The 22,282-nt window shown below is 39.0% G+C and overlaps 1 protein-coding gene across 8 annotated transcripts in view; it reads right to left on the bottom strand.

The window, feature by feature from the left end:
• Nucleotides 1–22,282, bottom strand: part of RUFY3 (RUN and FYVE domain containing 3) — a 77,434-nt gene that overhangs the window by 21,544 nt on the left and 33,608 nt on the right. For 6 of the 8 annotated variants that reach the window (XM_054728524.1, XM_054728516.1, XM_054728514.1 and 3 more), the window contains exons 2-6: nucleotides 5,985–6,158; nucleotides 4,284–4,401; nucleotides 2,587–2,688; nucleotides 1,483–1,606; nucleotides 201–262 (exon numbers count right to left, since the gene is read on the bottom strand). In XM_054728524.1, coding sequence (XP_054584499.1) covers nucleotides 201–262; nucleotides 1,483–1,606; nucleotides 2,587–2,688; nucleotides 4,284–4,401; nucleotides 5,985–6,144 — 566 coding nt within the window. In that variant the 5' untranslated portion in view covers nucleotides 6,145–6,158. Of the gene's footprint in view, nucleotides 1–200; nucleotides 263–1,482; nucleotides 1,607–2,586; nucleotides 2,689–4,283; nucleotides 4,402–5,984; nucleotides 6,159–20,946; nucleotides 21,001–22,282 lie in introns of those variants that run through there. The other 2 variants (XM_054728519.1, XM_054728529.1) reach the window with 2 other exon arrangements.

The raw sequence follows: 22,282 nt of genomic DNA on the forward strand, positions 1-22,282 counted from the left end.
CCACACAGCAGGAAAATCACTTTAACTACAACCCCTTTTAGGGTTTAGCAGACACAACTAACAGTATTGGCAAGATGCTATTAAAGCTAAACCACTAGAAATTCTTTCGGCAAGTCTGATAAAAAGTAGTATTGTTGTAAACTTTAAATGCTATCAAAGAACATTACATAAGAAAGAAACCTAATTTTCTTTGTACATACCCTTCACTACCTTTACTGCTGTTCCCATCCTTGAGATACATTGAAAAGTCTATAACTCCAACCTACAGAGAGAATTTTCAGAATTTAATATAAAATTAGATTTTTTTTTCTCCAAGGCATAACACATCTCATTCTAGATACTCAAAACAGTTATATAGTCATGACAATTACTAAAAATTTTAAGTGACATTTTAATGTTTTACTTTTATTATAATCAAGAATTGATAAGGGCTGTAAGACTCAGATTAAGTCAATAGGACTAGAAGCCCAGATAAGACTAAGAAAGTCAACAGAATACTTAATATGAATTTGAGGTTTCGAGTTTCTCTTTTGTTTATTTCAAGTATTCTGCTACAGAACCACTATGTTCACTTTTAGAAATAACTTTTAAAATTATAATTACAATAATAATGTGCATCCCCTTTAGAAGTTTTAGAAAATACAGATAAGCAAAAGGAAGTAATACAAGGCACCCATAGTCCCAACCACCTGAAGATGATCACTGTGACATTTTGGTATCTATTTTTCCACATTTTCATTGGTGTATGTCTACATTTTTCAAGATTACTATTTTACCATTCAGCTTATTTCTTTTTTAAAATCCACATAAAAATAGCATACTTCCTGTTCTATTTTCTCAGTGTAAAATGTAACAGAAATTCATCGTAGTATTTCATACAGAAGGGGTGAAGGCAGCAGGTTTACTTATGGGGCATAGTGAAAGCAGCAGGTTTACTTATGGGGCAGTGAATGTGTGCCAGGCCCTGTAAGTACATTACATGTACTCACTCCTTTATTCCTCACAATATCACTATGAAACAGATCGAGACTGCATTTCTTATCCCCATATTACAGATAAGGAATCTGAAGCACCAAGAAACTTTGTAACTACAAAATATATTCAGCTAGAAAATGAAGCTGGAAACTCAACATAAACAGTTTGGGTTCAGAGCCTTCACTCTTAACTACCATGCTAAACTGACTTTTAGTATTTAGCCTGTGTATATACTTTAGCCTGTATATGTATATTTTAGCCTGCGCAAAATATTTTTAACAGGGATCACAGTCAAAATAAGAATTCAAAAAACATTTAGAATGCATAAATGAGCCAAGTTGGAAGGCAAAAAAACTATTTTTTTATATTCACATCAAAATGAAAGGAAAGCCTATATATATGACTTAAAGAATTTCTCCTAATTTGGTTGGTATAATCTGATCAGTCCAAATTCTGAGATAAGGGAACTCAGAGTGACACACTTGGTAATTGAGTACTTTTTCATACCTGAGAGTCCAAATCTTCTCCTTTCATACAGAAATTGGCATCAATGACATTCAGACCCACCAACAGACCAGCAATTATGGCTCCTTCTTCTTCCATCATGAGCGCATTTGGTTCATAGAATTCGCTGTAAGAGAGATTCATGGAATGTTCTATTGTAATAAAACCTCAAGAACCAATGATGTAATCACGAGACAAGGAGGGAAACACTCGCCTCATGGTTGAATGTAGTCATCTATGATAATAGCAAAAGAGTGAAAAAATGGCTTGGATACTTTATTTAGAAGATAGATTCATGAGGAGTCTCTCTAGATAATAAATAATCCAGCTGAAAGAAAAGTGATCTGAATGGTATCTTCTTTGAAATGAGTATTCATGCTTTTACCACATATTTGTACTTGTGAACAGAAATTCTTCATTTTAATGTAGACCGGTTTATCCATTCCCCTCTCCCCCTTTATAAGTAGAACGTTTTGTCTCCTGTTCAAAAACTTTTTGTCTCCCTATGTTTTCTTCCAAAAATTTTATTGTTTTCTCTTTCTCATTTTATCTATGATTCATCTAGAGAAACATTTTTATGTATGTTGTATTTGGATTTAATATTACATGTCAGCTTCCTGACTTATTGAACCTGGGTGCATGCCAACATGTCAAAAGCCCTTCCCGGCCCTAGCTGGTTTGGCTCAGTGGATAGAGTATCGGCCTGCGGACTGAAGGGTCCCAGGTTTGATTCCAGTCAAGGGCACATGCCCAGGTTGTGGGCTCGATCCCCAGTGGGTGTGTGTGCAGGAGGCAGCTGATCAATTCTCTCTCATCATTGATGTTTCTATCTCTCTCTCCCTCGCTTCCTCTCTGAAATCAATAAAAATATGTTAAAACAAAAGCCCTTCCTGTTTTATATGCCATAATGACACACAGTACATGTATGTAAACACCTATTCCTGAGTATGTGTGTGTGAGGTGTGGGAGAAGGTATCAGTTGAACTATGTGGAATTGTTATGAACCATTTGTTTCTGATGTACAAAACTGACAAATTTTATATAATTTAACCTCATATGATGGAGAACGTAGCAAGTAAAGAGCAAAATTCAACAAGATATTCATACCTGAGAAGTTCCTTTTTATTGATCAAAGCTTTCATATATTCTGAAAGTTTCTTTTGCATTAATGCCAATCGAAGCCAGGCTCTTCCTCTGCCTACTGGTGTCCTATAGTAACACAGAAACCAAACAACTAAAAGTAGCAGAAATAGGGATCACAGTGGAACAGATTCACTTACTCTTGCTAGTGGTCCCCCAGCAGAACATGCACACTGAGGTGCTCCTCACAACTTCTCCTATGAGATCCTATGTGAGGGCTAGAGGGACCCAGAGGGTGTGTTTGGGACAAATGCTCTGGTGGAGAATTAATTACTGAATGAGACCACAATCTGAAGGCAAGACCTCTGGGAGGCTCAACTGAAAATGTTCCATCAGGTTAGTACTAGTAAATCCTCATAAATTTAGTATGGATCATATCAGTACCCAAATAATAATAATGTGGACACAGGCCACTTAGACTTCTATCTGATTATAATTAAACCAATCTAATTTGGGAAGGTGATTAGTACTCTTTTTCAAGTTCTAAGGCAGGTTCCAGGTGTCAGTTCCTGAGGTTCACTTGACAACTGTTTTAATCTTGGTTTTCAAACTCCATCAAACACATTCTTTTTCTTAAGTCAAGTCCAGTATGCCACCTCCCTTGATCTAATTTCTTGAAATTCACTAATTTCAACAAGTGCATTAAAAAAAAAAAAAAAAAAGAACATGTTTGGTATTTTAACATGAAGACAATCTCTCTCAGATTAATAATAATAATTACTCCTCACAGACATACTTCTCTTAATATTTTACACTAGAGGCCCGGTGCACAAAATTCATGCATGGGGGTATGTGTGTCCTTCAGCCCAGCCTGCATCCTCTCCAATCTGGGACCCCTCAAGGGCAGTTGGATATCCCTTTCACAATCCAGGACTGCTGGCTCCCAACCACTCGCCAGCCTGCCTGCCTAATTGCCCCTAACCACTCCCCTGCCAGCCTGATCAACGCCTAACTGCTCCCCTGCTGGCCCAATTGCCCCTAACTGCCCTCCCCTGCCTGCTTGGTTGCCCCCAACTGCCCTCCTCTGCAGGCCTGTTTGCCCCCAACTGCCCTCCCCTGCAGGCCTTGTCCCTCCCAACTGCCCTCTCCTGCAGGCCTGGTCGCTCCCAACTGCCCTCCCCTGCTGGCCCAATTGCCCCAACTGCCCTCCCCTGCCGGCCCAGTTACACCTAACTGCCCTCCCCTACAGGCCTGGTCACCCCCAACTGCTCTCCCCTGCTGGCCTGGTTGCCCCCAACTGCCCTCCCCTAGAGGCCTGGTTGCCCGCAACTGCCCTCCCCTGCAGGCCTGGGTCCCCCCCAACTGTCCTCCCCTGAAGGCCTGGTCGCCCACAACTGCCCTCCCCTAGAGGCCTGATCACCCACAACTGCCCTCCCCCGCTGGCCATCTTGTGGCGGCCATCTTGTGTCCACATGGGAGCAGCCATCTTTGACCACATGGGGGTGGCCATGTTGTATGTTGGAATGATGGTCAATTTGCATATCACCTCTTTATTATATAGGATTTCCAGTTCTCTCAAAACAGTGCCTATTCGTAGCAACAGTATGCATTTTAGATTGTTACGAAATAAATGATCATGATCATCATTATCTTAGTCTCACTCTTCAAGGGGAAAGTTAGTAAGAATGTTTTTCCTGACAAACAGAATTCAACCTTACACTTACTTAAGTCCGGGAAGATCTTTAACACTTGCTGTTATCTCTGCAGCTTCCGGAACAAGCTTTTCTACCAGTTCTAGAGGCCCCCAGAATGATTTATTTTGTCCAAGGAAAGTTTTTTTAGCTATAGGATATAAAAACATAGCAGTATTTTAATATTCTTTACAACATAAACATGCCCTCAAAAAACACACACACACACACACACACACACACACACACACACACACCTCCCATCTATTCAATGCTCTTTTTTGGGAACCAATCCTAGATCGCCAGATATTTCTGAAATTATTCATGTTTTCAGAATCTGTAATATTTTATGAAAATCAAAACCCCCTACTTTCCAAGACTTAGTCCTTCCTCTTTCAGGAAGAATTTGTGGACTAGTTCTATAACAAGACATTTTAATAATACTTAAAGTATTATTACTTTAATTACTATTAATTACTTTAAGTACTATTAATACTTTAATAGTACTTAAAGCTGTGTGATATAATGAAGAAAACAGTATAATAGGGCAGAATATATAATCCAGAAACAGGCTATCAAATATTGGGGAGGTGCGAGAAGCAAAGCTGAACAGGACCAGGTCCTGTGTTAAAAAGCTTATGGTTAAGTGGGTGAAGCACGGAAGCAGTCAGAAGACCTGAGTTCTAGCACATGCTCTGCCCCACTCACTGTGGGACTACGGGAGGTCACATCTCATTCCAGGCCTTTCTGCAACCTGTCAAACACAACTGCCAGGCTGGACTAGATACTTGTAAGGGCCCTTCCAGCTCTAGCATTTAATGATCTGAGGTTTCTAAGCCCTATAAGTCCTTTAAGTCAACCATATGCCAGCATTCATATAAAATGCATTCCAGTGGATAAATATTAATTCAAACCTCTTATTCTTTGACTCCACAAAGAATGCTTTTCTTCTTGAACTAGAGGCCCAGTGCACGAAATTCATGCACGGGGGAAGTGGTGGGGGGGCGAGGGGGAGGTCCCCTCAGCCCAGCCTACACCCTCTCCAATCCGGGACCCCTCAGGGGATGTCCAACTGCTGGTTTAGGGATCGGGCCTAAACCGGCAGTCGGACATCCCTCTCACAATCCAGGACCACTGGCTCCTAACTGCTCACCTGCCTGCCTAACTGATTGCCCCTAACTGCCCCCCCACCGCCGGCCTGGTTGCCCCCAACTGCCCCACCGCCAGCCTGGTCTCCCCTAACTGCAACCCCCTGCTGGCCTGGTCGCCCCTTACTGTCCCACCTGCTGGCCTAGTCGCCCCCAACTGCACCCCCCCCCCGCCAGCCTGGTTGCCCTCAACTGCCCCCCTCTGCCAGCCTGGTCGCCCCTTACTGCCCCCCCTGCTGGCCTGGTTGCCCCCAACTGCCCCCCTCTGCCAGCCTGGTCGCCCCTAACTGCCACACCCTGTGTCCTGGTCACCCCCAACTGCCCCCGTGTCGGCCTGGTCGCCCTCAACCGGCCCCCTGCCAGCCTGGTTGCTTCCAACTGGCCCCTCTGCTGGCCTGGTCGCCCCACGCAGCCTGCTGTTCAGTTGTTTCGTCATCCCTCACTAACCCCCCTGCCAGCTTTGTCGCCCCACGCAGCCTGTGTTCGGTCGTCTGTCCGGTTGTTTCAGTCGTGGCTTTTTATATATTAGGATGTGCATTATTAGGAAACAGCTGACTGCACATTGGCACACGGAGGCCATGCCTACCTTTTAAGCCGTGTTTCAGGCAGTGCTCCATCACCACGAAGAACTGCTGGAGAGGTGCGTAGTCAGAGTCCAGCGTTCTCCCCAGGTTCAGAGCTGATTCAATCAATCCCTTAATACTCAGCTTGGCCATGTTCATCAGGTTCATGCGTTCATTAGCCATGAGATAATTCGGATCTGCAGCCAAAGGAGATGAAAATGATGTCTGGTTACTGGAAATAGTGCATTTTAAAATTCACTATAATTTCACGGTGTTGATTTTTGCATTGATGGTGCAAAAGAAATGGTGGGTAAAACTGTTACTGTCTTGGCAAGAATCAAGGCAGTGGCAGCAAATTATACTATTAGTTGTTGTAGTCTTCTCTGTCATATACTTGTTGTTAAAAAAAAAAAGTCAGTTTCCCTTAGGAATATCCTTAATGAAACAGTAAAAATTATTTATTTTATCAAATTTTGATCTTTGAGTACAGTCTTTTAATATTTTCCCCACTGCCTCTGCCACCACCCTAACCTGGGCGCCCATCACAGCACACTATTCCACAACCTTCACTGGTCTGCTTCCGCCCTTGCCCTGACCCCCTATTCTCTACACAATTTGTGAAGTGCTTTAAAGAATAAAACCAATGAGAAAAAAGCAAAGTACTTAAAGTTTGTTTCAAATATACTATTTGCATTATTAGTATTAATACTAATTATCATCATTATTTAAACTAAGCATTATTAAATAAACTAAAAATAATTAACATTAGTACAATGCAGTTTAGAACTTAATCAATTTGCAAATTTTTAAAGACTTAGCATAGAGTGTGTGACTCTCATCAACCAGACAGATAAACTATGTGAGGAAAGGGACTAAGTACCATATTTTATCAACAGAATTCAGAACAATCCAGACACTCAATACTTCATTCACTGGTGTGTATTCTGTGTCAGGTACTCTGGGCTGCTTCTTACAATTATGATCTCAATTCTTCCTTACAACATGCTACAAGACAGTTACCAACAGCATCAATTTGCAAGAAGGAAAATGAGGCTTAGGGAGTACAGGGGCTGGCCCTGTGGATAGTTAGTAATAGATGACAGAGCCAGAGTGTAGATCCCGTTTCCCCAACTCCAACCCTATGCTCATGACCACTATTATCCACTTGCCCATGAATCAATGACTCCAGACAATATTATCCTTCTCTCCTGTTGACCATTCTTTTACATGATTATCTTATTTAATTCTTATGACTGTCATTTAAGTAGCATCCCTTCTTTTCAGGTGGTAAAGCAGGCCCTTAACAGTTAAGTGGTCCAAGGCCAAAGTTCATATGTGGCAGAATTTGGACCTGGATCTGATATGAAAGTTAATGCTCTTTCCACTATATATATCCCCAAATATAAAATATATCAAATTTCTATAAAAGGCTTAAAGATCTATGAAATATTTTAAATCTTCTTAGGAAGACGAAAAGTACTGATAAATCCTGATAAATCTATACAAACAAGCCACAACACAAAACAGACATTACTTTATTTAAAATGTCCCAAGCAATTTTCTTCACACAATGTTTTCAATTATATCTGCTTTCACAGTTAAATGAGCAGAATCAAATAGCCAAATTCTACGCTAATCTCCATTAAGTTTAAGGACTTACTGTAGATTTACAGTTCCAACTATACAAATTGTGGTTTACTTAGTGTTTTCCATGGTAATACTTTTATTTTTTAATTGATTTCAGAGAGGCAGAGGGAGGGAGAAACAAATAGAAACATCAATGATGAAAGACAATCATTGATTGGCTGCCTCCTGCATGTCTCTTACTGGGGATCAAGCCTGCAACACAGGCATATGCCCTGACCAGAAACTAACCGTGACCTCCTCCTGGTTCATAGGTTGACACTCAACCACTGAGTCACGCTGGCTGGGTGGTAATACTTTTAGAGAATACTTTATTATGAAAGTCAGAATTGGTATATATTGCCATGCCTCAAATGTGACTCTTTGTTAGGGTAGGTCAAATTGTCAAGAATAGAATAAGCTCACAGGGGACACAAAAGTATAAAAAAAAGCTATCCCCTGAAAAACAGCTGTGAAGAACAAATTCATCAGATATTAATTTCCAACTTTGTTACAGCACTTATGGTAGCATTTCTGACCCATAATTAGTGGCAAAAGAAACAGGGCAGGGGTGAGTGGGAATGCATGAATGGTTGTGGACAGCTACTGGATTCTCTATTATCGCCTCCCAACAGACAGCAAGAAAACGGGGTTGAAGTTGGCCATAGGGAACCATTTCCTCTGCCTCAAGCCTAAGACCATTCAGTCAGGGAGCTAATAACAAAATTAAACAATGCTGCTAGTCAAAGCATATACTCTGATTCCAACCTAGCGAGAACCAGTCAACATGGGGAGAGCTGGATTGGGAGTATGTATACAACACCATGCTTTAAGGCTTTCTTCCAGAAAGAGTGATAGATTTCTATCAGCTCCTCTACATTGCCTCATCTCATTCTTCTTGTAACCATAGCAGAAATATTCAAGACATCTGGTTGGGGTCTGGGGTGCATAAACTACAGAAAGATGGAACTAGTGCCTAGAGAAATTAAATTCCTAATACCTTGGACTTCATTGGTATGGTGCTAGACCCTACCTGAATTAAACGGACTCAAACAGAAACAATCTACCCATTCTTTAGAAAACATTACTCTCAACCTCAGCAATAATTTTGGGCCATAAATGGGGATGGGAATGTAGTTCTGTGAATCAAGTTTAGCAGCAACCCGGCCTGTACCCACTAGATGTCAGTAGCACCTTCCAATAATGACAACCAAGAGTGTCTTCAGATTTCCAGATATTGCAGAATGTCTCCTGGGAGACAAAGTCAGGTGCCCTCCCCATTGAGAACTACTGCTCTAAACAAAATTTTAAAAATCAGGGTAATTTGACAATTATACATAAGAACTCAAAAGAATTTACTGCTCATTATTGCTTAATTAAAGCATAAGTTAAACTGATTATTATTTAATGTATATTATCTTCATTTTTGTGCTGCATAGTATACAGAGTAATGGTCATTAAGATAATTTTAATTATGTTTTCTAGTTAGTACTAAATTAAACTACTGAAAATAATTAGTATGTAAAAATTAATTATTTTTTTATTTTATAATATTGGCTACTAATTATGAATGCTAAATCATTAATTTGATTTGTCACAGAATAAGAAATTCTTGATTCAATTAATTTGTTGTCTTGACCAAAGTATAAAATGATTTTGTGGAACTAATATATGCTGTTAAAAAGATGAGAGCACGAAGGGACTTCTGAGAAGCTGGTAAAGTTGTTTTTTGATACGGATGTTAACTATGTGAAATTGTTGAGTGCGTGAAAATTCAATGAACTGAATACTTATGTGATCTTTTATGTATATTTTATGCTTTGAACTACAGAAAGCTAAATAAAATTTCATTATATTCCATAGGCCAGGAAATGATTTTTTAAAAATGTATGACTTACACAATATCATTAATCATACTTTTTCTATGAAAAAAGTCATTAAAATTTTAATTTTTCACAATATTAACTTTTAAGACTATTAATCTCAAAACTGAACTTTTATTCATTCATTTTCTTCAATTAATAGTGAATATAAACTGGGTGTTAGAAATTATATTTAATGTTGGATAATACAGAAACTGGAGAACAAAACAGGAAAGCTTATAGACAATACTTGAAATTTTGGGATAAACATTATTACCCTGGACAAGATCAATTTTATTCCAGGACAAGTAAATTAAAATGTTTTTATATTAAACCAAATATAATACCCATTGTATGGAATCAAATGTAAATTTTATACATATTTTTAAGGCTAAGACAGTAGACATGATATTAAGGTAGCATTACAGGCAGGCTGTAAGTCCAATACAATTTCCTCTACCATTGATGTACTTCTGTGGAAAAGTTTGAGAAGTACTGCAAACATAGCAATAAGAACACTGACAAAAATATGAATAGGACATTATAGAAATATGCATAGAAAAAAGCTACCTGACCTGGTCCCCTATTTTTTCATTCAAAGTTAAGAAAAAAAAAAAATATATATATATATTCTCAGAGGATGAGGATTTTTTTAAACTTATGTTTATTCACTCTACAGAATTTTAAGGAAATTAAGAAATATCCATTAACATGGCTATTAACATTGTACTGAGGGTGGGAGATCAATGAAATTAAAGATAAAGAAATTAGAGACATGTAAACTATATAAGAGTGGATCAAATATTACTGTTCTTGCACAATCTGATTTTACACCCACAAAATCAGACAAAAATAAACTAAAAGCTCTAGAAAAATGTAATAATTCACAGTGGTAGCAGAGTACAAAATTAATATATAGAAATCACTAGGTGCCATATATTTTGCTAACAGAAGATGAGACTTTTGAGTTCAATCTTAAAGGACAGAAAGAAATTAATCAGGCAAGGAAGGGAAAGGATAGAGTTGTGAAGGGAGTAGGATGGAAGGAACAGCTTGGGTAAAGACACAGAAGTATGAAAGAACATGGCACAGGGAGAAATCAAGATGGCGGCATAGGTAAACACCTAAACTGCTGCCTCGTACAACAATTTCAAAACTACAACTAAAAGACAAAACGGACATCATCCAGAACCACAGGAAGACTGGCTGAGTGGAAATTCTACAACTAGAAGGAAAGAGAAAAGCACACGGAGACTCACAGGAGCTGCAGAAGGCAGAGGTACCAAGGTGCGCGCGTGGAGAGGGCTGGCAACTGAGTACACGGCTGGCTTTCTCAATCGGGAGGGAGACAAAAGCTCCCGACTGCTCTGAGCTCCAATTCTGGGCGAGACTCTGGGGACCCAGACTCACTCGGGGAGAAACTGGACTGTCTGGCAGCGGGCGAAACTCGAGGGCAGCTTTCTCTCAGAGGTGCTTGCAGCGATTACCAAGGGACACTGAGATCCGGGGGCCTCTTAGGGCAGGGCTGACGGGAAGCCAAGGCTGTCTGCTCCACCCTGAGACTCTGCCCCATCCAAGCTGAGCACAGAGGCTTTTGCAAGTCTTGTCTCATAAGGGTGTCTCCAGCACAGAAGTTCTCCCAGTGTAGACACAGCTGATCCTCACAGCCAATTGGCCTGGAGGTCAATTCCTCCCAGTGATGCCAACAACAATCAAGGCTTAACTACAACAAGACTGTGCACACAGCCCACAAAGGGGTGCACCAAGAGTGTCCACCTCAGGTAACTGGGGAGACTGAGCCACTGGGCCCTATAGGACACCTAGCACACAAAGCCACTCTATCAACTCAGGGAAGCAGCCAAAATGTGGAGACGAAGAAACAGGTCACAAATGAAAGAAATGGAGGAAAGCAAATGACTGGATATAGAGTTCAAAACCACGGTTATAAGGTTTTTCAAGAATTTTCTAGAAAAAGCTGATAAATTTAGCGATACCCTCGAGGAAATGAAAAAGGACCAACTAGAAATTAAGCATACACTGACTGAAATAAAAAATAATATACAGAGATCCAACAGCAGACTAGAGGATCGCAAGAATCAAGTCAAAGATTTGAAATACAAAGAAGCAAAAAACACCCAACTGGAAAAGCAAAAAGAAAAAAGAATCCAAAAATATGAAGATAGTGTAAGGAGCCTCTGGGACAACTTCAAGCATACCAACATCTGAATTATGGGGGTGCCAGAAGAAGAAAGAGAGCAAGATACTGAAAACCTATTTGAAGAAATAATGACCGAAAACTTCCCCAACCTCGTGAAAGAAATAGACTTACAAGTGCAGGAAGCTCAGAGAACCCCAAACAAAAGGAATCCAAAGAGGACCATACCAAGACACATCATAATTAAAATGCCAAGAGCAAAAGACAAAGAGAGAATATTAAAAGCAGCAAGAGAAAAAGAGTTAGTTACCTACAAAGGAGCACCCATACGATTGTCAGCTGATTTCTCAACAGAAACTATGCAGGCCAGACAGGAGTGGCAAGAAATATTCAAAGTGATGAATAGCAAGAACCTACAACCAAGATTACTCTACCCAGCAAAGCTATCATTCAGAATTGAAGGGCAGATAAAGAGCTTCACAGATAAGAAAAAGCTAAAGGAGTTCATCACCCACAAACCAGTATTATATGAAATGCTGAAAGGTATTCTATAAGAAGAGAAAGAAGAAAAAGGTAAAGATAAAAATTATGAACAACAAATACATATCTATCAACAAGTGAATCTAAAAATCAAGTGAATAAAAAATCTGATGAACAGAATAAACTGGTGAATATAATAGAATCAGGGGCAGAGAAAGGGAGTGGACTGACAATTCTCGGGGGGAAAGGGATAATGGGGGTGTGGGAAGAGACTGGACAAAAATCTTACACCTATGGATGAGGACAGTGGGGGGGGGTTTAAGGGCAGAGGGTGGGATGGGAACTGGGTGGAAGGGAGCTATGGGGGGGAAAAGAGGAACAATTGTAATAATCTGAACAATAAAGATTAAAAAAAAGAAAAGAAAGAACATGGCATACTAAAAAAATGAAACAAAAAATGCCAATGGTTTATGATGCATGTAAGTGTTGTGAGATGAGATAAGGGAAAAAGGTAAGGGAGAGACTGCTAAGAACCTAGTTTAAGAAGTGTTGATTTCATCTTAAAGTCAGTAAGATTTTAATGTGAGGTGTGATGCCATAGACTTGAAGTTTAGAGAAGCCATTCTAGTAGCCCCGTGGGAGATGAATAAGAAGGGTACAAGAACTCAAAGCTGAGGAGCAAGTGAGAGTCTACTACAAGTTGGGGAGAAGCAATGAGGAATGGAAGCAGTCAGAGCAGTAGGTGCTGAGTGGAGAAGAGTGAAGACCCAGGGGTAGAATGTCAGGATGACCCCCTGGATATGAGGGAAGGAGAGAGAATGGAGAGTAACTTTCATGTTTCTAGATCTGGTGATTAGATGAATGGTGGTGGGAATTACCTGGGTGAGGAACACAGCAGGGCAGTGGACCTAAAAAAACTTGTAGAAATGACTGTAGCTACAAAAATGAACTATATTATTTGGTTTTCAAATCCAAGTTCAAGAATGTGTGGGTCTTCATCATATCTCTTCAAGACTGCTAATTTCCACATGAAAAAATTGTCATAACCCTTATAGCCATGTGGCTCATTTAGTTAATAGTGATGACAGAAGTGAACCCAAAGTCATAGCTAAGAGTGACAGTGAGTCACACTGTTCTGCAAACCAATCATCTGACCAAGACCCCATTTTACCTCTTTATAGTGCAATGACTAATGTTCATACAGAGAATCTTGAAAATTTAAAAATAAATAACTGAAGGAAAAGTAAGTTATATAATAAAAGGGTAATATGCAAATCGACCGAACAGCAGAATGACCAGGTGCTATGATGTGCACTAACCACCAGGGGGCAGACACTCAATGCAGGAGCTGCCCCCTGGTGGTCAGTGCACTCCCACAGGGGAAGTGCCGCTCAGCCACAAGCCAGGCTGATGGCTGGCGAGCACAGCAGCCTGCCTCCACGGCAGCACTAAGGATGTCCGACTGATGGCTTAGGCTCGCTGGGAGCGGGCCAAAGCCATCAGTCAGACATCCCCCAAGGGCTCCTGGATTGTGAAAGGGCTGAGAGACACTCCCCCTCCCCCAGTGCACAAATGTCGTGCACTGGGCCGCTAGTATTTAACGTTAACATTAAGTGTGGTACATTGCACCCAATTCTTGGCACAGTGGGAATAATTCATATTTAGCAAAATAGCAATTAATCTTAAAAATTTCCTGGTTATTTGACAGATAAAAACTTATATCTTATATGAGAAACAAAGGAGTTGTCAAACAGAGGTTTTCCCAACGATATTTAACAGCATTAATAAGAGATTTAAAATGACAAACTAACAGAGAGGTATAGAAAGGAAACCTCACTCTATGTTCAGATTGACTGAAGACCAATAATTCCTAAATAAATCTATTTTGAACCTTTGCTGTAATAGTTCTCAGAATATAAAATTGGATATAAAATGAGTTCTTCTTGATAGTGAAGAAAATTATTGAAAGTACTAAAAAGATCTTATAATAAAACCCCATTAAACTAGTCTGATGACATTTTTACAATAGAACCATGAACATTTACTCAATCTTCATTTTAAAATAATCAATAGGATCTTAGGACCCTTAGTTTATCAGGTCTAGTATTCAGTGTATATAAAAAACTCTTATAATTCAACAACAAAAGACAACTCAGTAGAAGAGAATGGCAAAGGATTCGAATAGACATTTCTCCAGAGAAGATATACAAATAGCTAATAAGTACATGTGAAGATGCTCATTAGGGAAAAGTAAATCAAAACCACAATGAGATACCACTTCACAATGGATATAAAGAAAATTAAAACAGAAAATAACAAGTGTTGATGAGAATGTGGAGAAATTGGAACCCTGGTGCATTGTTGGTAGGAATATAAAACAGGCGTCCTCAAACTACGGCCCGCGGGCCACATGCGGGTGTTTTTGCCGTTTTGTTTTTTTACTTCAAAGTAAGATATGTGCAGTGTGCATAGGAATTTGTTCATAGTTTTTTTTAAACTATAGTCCGGCCCTCCAACGGTCTGAGGGACAGTGAACTGGCCCCCTGTTTAAAAAGTTTGAGGACCCCTGATATAGAACGATGCAGCTGTTTTTGGAAAACTGCCAGACTATTTTAAAAGGTTAAACCATAGGTATCATATGATCTAAAAGTTCCACTTTTGGGTATATACCCAAGAGAAATGAAAACATATGTTCACATAAAACTCATACATGAATGTTCATAGCAACTCTATTCGTAATAGCCAAAAAGTGAAAACAACCCAAATGTCCCCCAACTGATGAATGTGTGGTAGGCAGTTACACATGAGCAGAGCAAGGATGACAGGCCAGGTACAGAAGGTCACCAGGGCGGAAAGCCCCAGGTGCCCAGCAATGGACAACACTGAGAAAACAAGGACCTTGCTCAAAGGATAATCTTTCCTCCCTAGCATAGCGCTAGTCATAGAGTTTGGACCCCCTGATCTTTCCTATCACTGGTCATGCAGTTTAGACCCCCCCCCCCCCAATTCCTCCCTAAAGATAACATCTAGGCCTTAGTTGTGTTTCAGCTCCAGACCCAGAAAAGCAGCAAAACCAGGCAGGTGATCTGACGACCAGTTGCAGTGACTAATGACCCCCTGCTCTGGCTCCGACCAATCAGTGGAGACCACGACCCTGAAAAGACCTACCCAGAAAGCTGATGAATATTCTATTAATCAGCAGGAACTACCCCTAAAATCTCCACCCTTAAAAGTTCTTAGAACGGAGGCCCCAGCACAGGCTCTCCCTCTGGGGAGCATGCCATGCCTTTCCCCTTTGTTTCCCCCACAGGCACCATCATATAAACTCTAATGGACCCCGTGAGACTTGCAACCAGAGGAGCAATGGGCAGTGGCAGCTCGTCTGGTGTTAACCCCCTGAACCTGTCTTCAAGGCCCCCTCTTCTCTGCTTCCCAGTGAGCTAAAGCAGCCCCATCTATGCTCTTAAGTTGCTTCTCTTATGCTATGCTCTTCCTTGTTTCACTGTCCTGAATGTGCTTCTGCTGCGGCCAATAAATTCTTGCTTGCTTTGCTGCACTTTGTCTCTTGACTGAATTTTTTCCTTCAAGAAGACAAGAACCGCCGAGGCCGGTTTGGCTCAGTGGATGGAGCGTCGGCCTGTGGACTGGAGGGTCCCGGGTTCGATTCCGGTCGGGGGCATGTGCCTTGGTTGCGGGCACATCTGTGCAGGAGGCAGCTGATTGATGTTTCTCTCACATCAATGTTTCTGACTCTCTGTCTCTCTCCCTTCCTCTCTGTGGAAAATCAATAAAGTATATTTTGAAAAGGAAAGAAAAAGAGAAAAAAAAAAAAAGAAGACAAGAACCGATGTCTCATCGTCTTGCTGGTAACAACTGGGTACATAAAATGATATGTACAATGGAATATTATTTAGCAATAACAAGGAATATAGTATTGATATGTGGGGGTCCACAATGAGTCACCCAAGACGTGCCTCTGTGCTATGCAGATTGTTTTGAGCTAAAGCCAATTTTAGCTGCTGGCTCAAGAGAAACTTCTGCCTCTCCCAATAACCCAAGGTTCTTGCCCTGTGAGGCTGGAAATAGAAATGAAAAAGACTGAATAACTGTTTTGGAGATAAGGGGTCAAATCAGCTTGGTTTTGGATACAGGAAAGGATATTTATGTGAAAGCATTCTCAGCATAATTTTCATCAGGTCATTATAAATACAAATTAAAATTCAGGGTTGGATAATCACTAGCATAAGAATAACAGCATTAATTATTAGAAAAGATGCTTTCACCAGGAGATGATTTAAAGGGAAATAGGTGGACACAAGGTTAGTGGCCCAGCCTTTAAAGGATGCCAGCAATTATAGGCTGGGAAGAGAATGACATATAACTTAGTAGCTAGGGATGAAATGGATGCATACCAGAGGGGCAGAAAGGATTCTGGAGTGTCTTGAACTAAAGGTCACATCCCTCAGTGCAGCATAAAATCGATTTAGCATGTTCCACATAGTAAGGTTACATACTGTTTCATGGACTTTTGTTCTGGATATATACTAATAAATTATGTGTACTGAGTTTTGATGAAAATATATTTTTATAGTGGATCTTGAATAAAAATTTTTTAAAAAAATTTTGGTGCAGTGGTTAAAAGCATTGAGCTCTGGAGTCTGAACTCAACTTGAACTCTTCCCAAACTGTGTGATTCTGTGAACATTTCTCTTCTCCTCTTTTTTTTAAACGTTTTTATTTTGAGATAATTGTAAACTCATATGCAGTTATAAGAAATAATACATAGATCTAGCCAGGTTTTGCTCAGTGGATAGAGCGTTGGCCTGCGGACTGAAGGGTCGCAGGTTCAATTCCGGTCAAGGGCACATGCCTGGGTTGTGGGCTCGATCCCTGGGGGAGGAGGGGGGTGGTATGCAAGAGGCAGCCAATCAATGATTCTCTCTCATCATTGATGTTTCGATCTCTCTCTCCCTCTACCTTCCTCTCTGAAGTCAATAAAAACATATTTTAAAAAAAGAATACATAGATACCACATACCCTTAGTCTAGTTCCCCCAAAGGCAACACTTTGCAAAACTAGAGTACATTATCATAACTGGGATTCTGACATTAAATTTCAGTCAAGATACAGAATGTTCCATCAATATAAGGATCTCTCATATCACCCTTTTATAGCTAAACCCACTTCCCTCCAGCCCCCACCTTCTCCTAACCCTTGGCAACTACTAGTCTCCATTTCTAAAGTTTTGTCATTTCAAGAAAGTTATACAAATGGAATTATATAGTATGTAGATTTTTAAATTGGCCTTTTTTTTTTTTTTTCCACTCAGCGTAGTTCTTTAGAGATTCATTCAGGTTGTTGCATGCCAATAGCATTTATTTTTTATAGCTGAGTAGTATTCCACAGGGAAAGTTTCTTACTCTGTAGGCCTCACTTTTCTCAACTATAAAATAATAATAGACTTTTGAAGGTTAAACAAGTTCACATATGTTAACTATTTAGAAATGCTTGGGACATACTAAGAACAAAAATTGTTAGCTCTTAAAAGTATTATGGTCCTCCATAAATATGACAATTTTAGTTAATTTAAAATAAGCCTTTATTGAATGACTATATGACACAGTGCTAAATGCTAAGAAAATCTCTTAGGTCTGTTCCTTCCATTTTTCAAGATGGTGGACATCAAATCTTAACCTAAAAGGAACCAGCTTATAATCCAAGGAACCAGTATATAATCTTGACCAGATGATATGTCACATGGCTGTAATATTTCCCTAATTCAAGTAATGTCCCAAACATTTCAATGCTCGGAGAGATGGAGAGTAATCTGGGAAACTGAAAATTCACAGAATCCATTTACAAGGCTTATAATAAGTATAAAAAGGAATTCAATTTTTGTTGTTGTTCATAAAAGGGACAGTTTTATTAGACTTGGAAAATACATACATAAAAATGGTCAGATTGGTAATAACATAGCTCTTATAGTACTTAATTTTGTGACTTAATTAAGAAATATAATTGGCCTAAATATCAGCACAACGATATAAAAGTGAACTGCTGTACAAATAATTCAGTTTATTATAAATGGCCCTATCTCTCATGTGCCAAACATTTAATTACTTTCGGAATTCAATATTTATAGCAAAACTAAAAATGTAAATTATGCGATTTTTATTCGTTCATTTAATCATAATTTTCTAGTGAGTTTCAAAACTTGTAAAAACGAATTTACAAATAATGAGATGAGATGTGAGATAAGTGATCACCTTGAGAAGACACTTCATGTTCTACTAGACACGAGCTACAGACCCACTGAATGTAAAACCAACCATCACTGTGAGAAATCAGTTCCCCAGAAAAACCTTTGATCTTGCCAAAATTGAAAAACAAACTTCAAATCTGCAACCTCCTAGGGTTTGTTATTTTTAAAAGCGTTTTTTCAGGAGTCTGGAAGTCAGTGTTAACATTTTATCTATTAAACAGCCAACTGTTACGACACATCCATAGAATAGGTAAGAAACAGAAGTGAAACAGCTCAGCACTGAAGGTCTCCCTCCAGAAAAGATCTGGGCCCACATACTTTCCCAGGGTTTGAAACCAGGATCCTACCCAGACCCTGAGCTACTATGTGTGTTATAACATACTTATTTTTGCTACAAGTACTCATTTAAAAAGCTCAAAGTTATATACAGTAAAATTTCTGGCATTTCACATAACTGACATGAGACAAAAATGTAAAATTATATAAAAGAAGACAAGGATGACATGACTCAAAAGTTAGCAAGTAAAGCCATTTCTCTCCACCCATTCTGAAAAAGAAAAAAAAATTTTTTTAAACTACATTCCAGAAAGGTTTTTCTATAAACAGTTCTTGGCCAACATTACCATATATCACTTGACTGATAATCTACTAAGATCATCAAAGTATTGATACAATTCACATCTTCTGGATTTTTTATGGGCTCTAATGTTACAGCTAATCTTAATTCCCTTTTTAATTTTGCCTATGATAATCATTTACAAAAATCCCAGCAAACACAAAATAGAAAAGGAGGCTGTCTCTCATAGTAGGCTTGATATTTGCAGTAGTGTAGTACTTTGTATTAAGAAAAACAGAATTTTACCAGGGTTGAGTCACAGGGAAGGATTCCTCAAGAAGGGAATAGATTTGTTGGCTTTTGTGTAGCATTTTTCTTTAGTTCCTAGTCTACTAAAGAAATCAAAACCTTAAACCCATATGGTGCCTGGAAAATAATAATAGCTGCTAACATAATAGTAAAAATTACTCACTGAGTCAATCTATACCCTCCTCTTTGTTCTTGTCTGTGAACTGTCAACAAGTAATACTGATTTTTTTTTTTTTTACTGAATTATATGTAACTAATTATATTAAAAGCAGAATCAAGAATATACTAAAAAAGCCGAAACCGGTTTGGCTCAGTGGATAGAGCGTCGGCCTGCGGACTCAAGGGTCCCAGGTTCGATTCCGGTCAAGGGCATGTACCTTGGTTGCGGGCACATCCGCAGTAGGGGGTGTGCAAGAGGCAGCTGATCGATGTTTCTAGCTCTCTGTCCCTCTCTCTTCCTCTCTGTAAAAAATCAATAAAATATATTTAAAAAAAAAAAGAATATACTAAAAAGATAAGTTTCACTACAGGGAATGAGATAAAACTCAGGATAATTTACTTATTCAAAGTAAAGTGCTGAAGAAACTACTGGGCAGCACTGGAGAATGAAAACTGTCTTAAGTTTTGTCTGGTGTACCACCCCAGGCCTGATTTGAACACCAAGAAGTTTAAGACAAGCTCTGCTCTCAGGGATTTTATCCTTTAGGATGATAAATGCAAGATAATAAGGAACAGCCTTAAGCTCCAAGTTCTGCAGGACCTGAGTGAGTGGAGAAAGGAATGTGGGCCAAAGCGGCCAGGGAGCCCCCCTGGAGCTCTCACCCGGACTGAGGGAGGTGCAGGCGGCCGGGGGAAGGGAGAAGGGGAGTTAGTGCCCTGGGTGGGACGTCACGGGAGCAAGGCAGGAGAGGAGGCTGCTGGCAGCTCACACTGTCAGTGAAAAGGCCAGTCTAGGCAGATTGGAGGGTGTGTGCACTGAAGCTGGCGACCTTTAACTGCCCAAAGGGAGAATGTAAAATGATGTAGTGAAGTGAAGCCAAATTTCAATTTTTCCATTTCTATTGTTAAATGTGTAAATCACCCTGAGCTCCCTAAAATTCGGTGCCAATTACAGAAGAAAGAATGATTGGTTTGGGGAACCTTCATGCATTGCAACATATGTGCAACTTTTCAAAGTAATTCCACCAGCAAGGCATGATGACCAAGCTGAAAGCACTCAATGTCACGGAAATCTACAAATCAAAGCAACCGTCCAGGCCAAACACTTGAGATTACTGGGATATGTTTGTTTTGACTACTATGGGATTCACAGAAATATATACATCATATAAATATGTATATATGTATTTTCATGAATGATAAAACGTTTCACATCTTCCCAACACATAAATGAAAAAAAAAAGCCATAGAAAAACTTGATATAATTTTGAAATAAAGTCCCTTTTGAACATGTCATTCAACAAATATTCGAAGGAAACAGTATAAACATAGATTAATGCCACTTTAGTTGAAACCACAAGGATAAAGATTTTAAATGCAAGACTCTGAAAACTCTAATCCCGTATGAAGTATCGATATGAAAAATCTGGCAAACATGCTTACTGCTCCAGTTACTGCCATGGGAAATAAAACCTAAAGATGATATCCCCTCTTATGAAAAACAATCAAACCGTAGTTAGAAATTTTTTTAAAAAGAAAGAAAAAAAAAAAAGCTGAAAGATGTTGGTGTGGCACGCACCTTCTGTATCATCACGCATTTGCTCCACCAAATCTGTCAAATCCTCCCAAGAGTCTTTGCAAACGGCAAAAAGAAAGGAAAAGAAAGATAAAGTGTCATGCAAGCCAAGAACGAAAAGTGTATAAAAAACAAGGTTTCAAAAAGGATAACTGAAAGGCAGATTTCTAGAACTCTTTCCACTTAAACCAGCGATTAACAGTGAAAAGGGCTGGGATTACAACCCTGGAGGACTAAGCACAGGTATCAATTCTATTAAATATGTTTCAAAGCTAAGATTAATAATTTCAAAATTCCTAATAAAAGGAAAGATTCATATCCCATAAAAAAGTAATGCAGATTTTTCTTTGCCCATGGAAAATCAAGATGAAGCTTTTTGCATTCTAATTATATACAATGTTGACCTCATTCAACATTTATTTTGATCACTTCAATGAAGCTGAAACACATATAGAATATTTTTTTACACGCAGGGCAAATATGATGATACAAACCAGTGACTCTTCTTAAAAAAACAACAACAACAATAATCTAAATACCTTCCCCAATGCCCTCTACCCCCACAGTTCTCATTTCTCAAAACAAAAGGATACTGCTTTAAGACTGAGACTAAATAAATCACTTATAATTCGAAAAAGGCAGATGTTTATTTGCTTAAAAGTAAAGTACTCTCTCCCCTTATATAAATTCAGTGTTCTTGTACATGGAATATTCCATGTGAGGCAAAAGGACAGGAAAGAACATAAAGATTACAAATATAATATAAGATCACTATCTATGCTGAAATAAAATTTGAGAACCTATAGAAAAATTTTAAAATGGATTTAGCTTCATCCTTCAATAACTCTGAAACTATTACACACAACTGCAATATTCATATTTAAACTCACTAAATCATGTGAATGTCATGTGTAAATACACAGAAAATAAAGAGAAATTCTTAGAGGATGAAGCATAATAAAAATGAGAAAATGGGCAAAGAATACACTGTCTATGACAAGCCTTCCTTCTTGAAAAATGTAAGAAGCCAGCATATGGTTTGAAGCAGTAATTTGGAATCATCACCTAGGAAAAGAATATCATTTGTCCTACTCTCTCACTAGTTTATTAAATAAGTGGGCTGTAAGGGTACAGTGTCAAATATATAATCAATTATTCTGCAAAGATGTACAAAAAAGATACCAATATATAAAAAGTTAAAATTTAAATTCAGAAAACAGGGAAGCAGATGAGGATCAAGTGATTTGAGATGTGATTAGAGTAGAACTTTTCAGAAACTAGATATATATATAGACTATTGGTTAGGTCAGACACTGAAGGCAGTAATATAAAAGGAATG

Source organism: Eptesicus fuscus, chromosome 2 (genome assembly GCF_027574615.1).
Source record: "Eptesicus fuscus isolate TK198812 chromosome 2, DD_ASM_mEF_20220401, whole genome shotgun sequence".
Taxonomy (NCBI): Eukaryota; Metazoa; Chordata; class Mammalia; order Chiroptera; family Vespertilionidae; genus Eptesicus; species Eptesicus fuscus.